The 5,280-nt window shown below is 32.4% G+C and overlaps 1 protein-coding gene across 1 annotated transcript; it reads right to left on the bottom strand.

The window, feature by feature from the left end:
• Window positions 1-890: 890 nt before the first annotated feature.
• On the bottom strand, window positions 891-5,027 carry LOC134241755 (type-2 ice-structuring protein-like). Its single transcript, XM_062723778.1, has 3 exons — window positions 4,955-5,027; window positions 1,609-1,702; window positions 891-1,322 (listed from the first exon to the last, which is right to left on the bottom strand). The coding sequence occupies exons 2-3, from the start codon at window positions 1,628-1,630 to the stop codon at window positions 1,102-1,104; spliced, it is 243 nt and encodes an 80-aa protein (XP_062579762.1). The 5' UTR covers window positions 1,631-1,702; window positions 4,955-5,027; the 3' UTR covers window positions 891-1,101.
• Between the last annotated feature and the right edge of the window lie 253 nt (window positions 5,028-5,280).

Below are 5,280 nucleotides of genomic sequence, written 5' to 3' on the forward strand. Positions count from 1 at the left end.
TTTGTATACATCAGAGACGGGGAAAAAAGTACATTACACATTAGATTTTAATCGAGAAGTTATTTTTAAATGGCACGAGATTCAATGAGAGTTTTTCCTCTATACCGAAATAAGTTACAACATATAAAAAGTAGAGTACAGTTTGTTATGGCACGCAGACAGTGGGGAACAATTTGGGCCACGAACGATGTCAAACAATGTGTATTCTCTGCTACCTACAATGTTTGGCAATCTTTCGACTAAATTTTGACTAAAATTTGAATCTGCTTAAAAAAAACAACAACAACAAAAAACCGGACAGTAATGAATTTAAATAAGTCCCTTAGCCTAGAGTGGTCTTTCACTTTAAAAAAAAAAAATTATTGAATGTTAATAGACGCGTGTGAAGCAGAAAAAGAGATCATGTTGTTATAAGAGAAGTAAAATACACTTGCTTTCGTGCACCGATGAACACTTTCATGCTTTTTTTTATTTTTTCATAATTTTCTTATTAAATGTGAGATCATCATAAAATTTGAAATACATGATAATAACATGTTACTTTTTGTTATCAGAAGAAAAGAAATTTAATTCAACAAAGAAAAAAAATAAACTGTTTTCCATGTCTACGACTTTTTGGGACAACCCTCGTATATCAGGTATTTTCAAATAAACCCGCCACGGAGTCTTCCACATCTGTTTCATTTTTGGATTCTTTTTATTTTCAAACAAGTTGACTTCAGCATTTCCATCGTCTACCTTTGCTAATTCTGTAGAAGTATTTCTCTATCTCTTGTATTTGATTTTTGTCTCTTATTGTCACTTATTCTATAAGCAATATCATGCTCTATTTTCATGCCCAGTCCTTAAACCGAGGCAGGCTAACAATAGAGAGAGAGAGTTTTCTGCCTCTACACATCTGAAACCACCTCTAGATCAGGAATTTCCATATGAGTAAACTAAAGTTAGTGTGTGCACAGATTAAATTTTTCAGCTTTTGATTACATTGAAGATCTGATCCGACAAATGTATATTAAAATAAACAAAATTTACAGACAATATAGATCTTCCTAGCTAGGTTCATACAAACAAGTTCTTGTTAATTTTCTTCTTTTTTTTCGTTCATTCAATTAACCGCTCACACATGAAGGATTCTTGATATCGATCACATTGCCAATCATCCCACGACATGTCAAACCTAGCAGTTAAAGACATACATTCATCGCCTTCCGAGAAATCAGGCTTGTTCGGTGCCCAGTCAGTGTACGTCACTGCTTTAAATGTTGTTGACCATCTCCATCTGTGCTGTGAGTAGGCATCTGTCCCTCCGATTAATGTGTCGCCTTTAACAAATCAAAATTATGTTTCTTTTTAAATGTGTTTAATTTGTCTAAGAATCTTTTTAAATGATTTCATGACAGACTTGGCTAATTACACTCAATTTGAAGCAAGAAAAAAAAAACACTTTTAGCAATTTGTTGAAAATTCAGACAAAAACCTTAATCAAAAATGTAGAATAAAACAATTTAGCAACTGTATTTACATATAATGACCAAGAAGGTAAATCTACATGTGTATATTTTGTTTCATGAAATTCTCATACATGTACTTTACCAAAAATGATCTTACCATAAGCATTTTCCCTTGTCATGTTCTTTAGAAAGATGTTTTCTTCCAAGGTCTCTATTTCTGCTAATTTTGCCCCAAGTTTTAGACATTCAAGCTGTTGATAAAAATTCATTTCTTTTAAACCTTGTTTTTTATTTTCTTTACTTTTTTTCTTTTGTAAGTTGCTGATATATTTGCAGGGAACTTCAAACATTTCGATATCATTAAATCAGTTGGGATATTACATTTTTATATACGGGATTTCCATGAATTGCGAGAATAGCAAAGTACAGACTCTTTAAACAGAAATTGAATCAGTTGCGATAAGAGGAAGAAAACGGAAACGTTTTAGATAAATCACTATGAAATTTCTCGCTGAAGAATTTTACTTATTTGAAAGGAATCAGTCAAAATGCAACCTATCGGCAAATTGTATTTGCAAACAAAGTAATGGTGTCGACAATAGAGTTTGTTGAAATTGTTTGTAAAAGAACGTGTTCCCCATATTTTATATTAATAACAAAGATTCAAGACACGTGCTAATAGCAACTGCTACGTAAATAGGAGAAGTTGATGATAGAAGTTATTATTATAGAGGGCTCATTGCCGGAGTGACTGATCAACAGGAGATGTTTACCCCTCTTTGTCACCTTATCCAAATTTAGATTTTTCCTGTGGTTTGCGTTTTTGTCTTGTTTACAAAGTTGTACTGATTTTCTGAATTTTCTATCAATATTATATCGTAACATACACCTTTTTTTTTATTAAAATATGTAGTAATTGTCCGATTTTTAAATCAATGTTACAATATACGCAATATAAAAAATAAGATAAGTCGAAAATCGAAAACTCATATTGTTTTGGTCAGCTGTTGAAAGAAGAACTCATTAGGTATTCAATAATTTTCACGTGTTCTTACAATAATAATGTTTTTCACGTCATTTTGACATGTATTCTTGTAATGCAAATTAAATCTTAAAACTATAAAACATAAACTAGCATACATGTTTCACAATATCGGTTACCGTTATAACTGTCTTTTAAATCTATAGTGTTAATTATATCTTTAAATTTGAAATGAAACGTAAGAACAATATCATGTTTTATTTGATGTCATATTAAAGAAAACAAGAGGCCCATGGGCCAAATCGCTCACCTGAGAATTGTGGCTAGGAAAAAAAACAGAAATCAGTTTAACTTTTAAAAAGTTTAAACCCAAAAGTGGTCCCAACCAATCCGTAAAAGGGAGAGGGTATGATATGAGCAAACTTTAATCTACTCTAAGGATGCTTGCAAATTTGACTACCTGTGGCTTTATTGCCCTTTAAATTTGAACTTACATTGTGACCTCGTCCTACCCCCAGGGGTCATGACTTGAACATAATTGAATCTACACTACCTGAGAATGCTTCCATATTAATATGACTAATCATGGCTTTGCTATTCTTTAAAGAAGATTTTCAAAGATTTTATCTACATGTTTCTATGTAAAGCTAGGATTCCATGTTGTGGCCACACCCTACCCCAGGGGTCATGATTTGAATAAAATTGAATGTCCACTACGTGAGGATGCTTTCAGAAAAATATGATAATTCACGCTTTTGCTATTCTTGAGAAGATTTTCAAAGAATTTTCTTATATATTTTTATGTAAAACTTTGATCTACTATTGTGGCCCCGCCCTACCCCCGGGGATCATGATTTGTACAAACTTGAATCTACACTACCTGAGGATGCTTCCCTATAAGTTTCATCTGTTTTGGCACAGTGGTCCTTGAAAGATTTTATAGGAATTTTCCTAAATATTTCTTTGTTAAACTTTGATAGGCTATTGTGGCCCCGCCCTACCCCAGGGGGTCATGATTTGAGCAGACTTGAATCTACACTTCCTGAGGATGCCTCCCTATAAGTTTCATCTTTCCTGGCACAGTGGTTCTTGCGAAAAAGATTTTTAAAACATACCATCAAAGAAGTCGGTTCACTTTATGCATAAAATGGCCTTGTAGATATACCAATAAATTGATCAACACTTGATTTTCTATTTGAAGCATTAAAATAAAATAGAGACTTAGTGCTTTCATATCCTATTAAAAAAATTCTTCTAAAAGCCCAGGTCTAGGAGAACTGGCTTTATTAAATTGCAATGTTCTTGAATTTTTAGGTAAACAGGTATAATTGGGTACTTTCAGTGAAGAAAAATGATATGAGCGCACTCTCTGATCTAAATAATAAAAAAATGTCTAAAAGTCCTCAGAAACACTTCATTTACTAGTTGCAAATTTTAGATTAGAGGTTGCGCTCTATATCAAATATCAAAAAGTAGCTTTAAAAATTGGCCGTTTTTGTACATTTTTTTCAGAATATGAGGAAATTGACGCATTTGGTGACATCATAATGCATTGACTAGCCAGAAAATGACGTCATTTTTGATAGATTCGCCGTAACCAAAAATCTAAATGATATTTTATGCATTGTTAAATAAAACTATGCAGTTTCAGTTTTTGAGAAATTCACAGGGCCAAGTAAGGCAAACGTGAACCTTGTTCTTTTCACTATTTCTGAATTATCTCCCCTTGAATAAGGGCATGGAACTTCATTTAAACAAACTTGTATACCCTTCACCTAAGGCTACTTTGTGCCAAGTTTGGTTGAAACTGGCCAAGTGGTTCTTGAGAAAAAGTCGAAAATGTTAAAAGTTAACGACAACAACGACGACGACACATAACGGACAAATTGTGATCAGAAAAGCTTACTTGAGCTTTGGGTTCAGGTAAAAAGGAAGAAAAAATAGCATTGGAATTCTTCTTCTTAGAAAAAAATGTTGAAGATGTTCTTTCACCAGCCAATAGCTGGTGTCAAGATTATGCAATTAAAAGATTAACAGTAAAATAGTATCTAAATCAGAGAAAACAGATTTAGAATCTTGTTTAAGTAATGTCCGAATACAGGAAGAAAAGTGCTTTAAGCATTTTTAAAAACGAAAAAGCCAAATTTTTCTTATATCAATCTGGAAGTCATATAAAAAGCATAGTTTAAAACATTTCTTTTTCAAGATGCCTTTATAAAATTTTCTAAATACATTTTATTTCCCAATCATGACAAGGAGCTAACGACGGATGTGACCAGTTGGCAGGAGATGCTCACTCCTCCATGGCACCTGATCCTACCTCTAATGTTTTAGAAGTCCGTTTTGCTCTGCTCCTATTTTGTATTGTTTAATGAACTTTGAGTTTGAATACTGTTCATTTATTATCTACATATATTTCATCTAATCCTAGATAAAAATGAAATGCTTCACTCTTATACTAGATTGTAAGAAATATTATTATACATGTGTACATTTAAACATCTTGGTTTATCATAGTTACCTGAGCGTCTAGCCATCTAATGTTTCTCTTGACATGTAGATACTGGGATTTCCCAAACACTTTCCAGGGAGAGAAACCTGTAATAAATGTTGAAGTTACTCAGATAGCTTTGTTTCTTTTGTATAAACAAATATCATCAATTTCGTTAAAATATCTTTTGGTCTTATAAAATACATGAACTTCATATGGAGAAATGATTTGCAGTTTATTCATTAGACTGCTCCCGCATGTTTTACATTTATTTATATAGAGGAAAATAAAACAAACATGATTTTGTACACGTTTATTTTAATATATTGGCGATTGTTGGTCGTGGCTTAAAGCAA

Source organism: Saccostrea cucullata, unplaced genomic scaffold (genome assembly GCF_032062105.1).
Source record: "Saccostrea cucullata isolate Sc308-1 unplaced genomic scaffold, CSIRO_AGI_Scuc_v1 ctg9389, whole genome shotgun sequence".
In the NCBI taxonomy this organism is placed as follows: Eukaryota; Metazoa; Mollusca; class Bivalvia; order Ostreida; family Ostreidae; genus Saccostrea; species Saccostrea cuccullata.

Coding starts and splice junctions, on each gene's coding strand:
- LOC134241755 (XM_062723778.1), bottom strand. CDS start 1,630: ATGACAAGGGAAAATGCTTATG. Junction 1,323..1,608: donor GACAAGGGAAAATGCTTATG/GTAAGATCATTT, acceptor GATTTGTTAAAG/GCGACACATTAATCGGAGGG.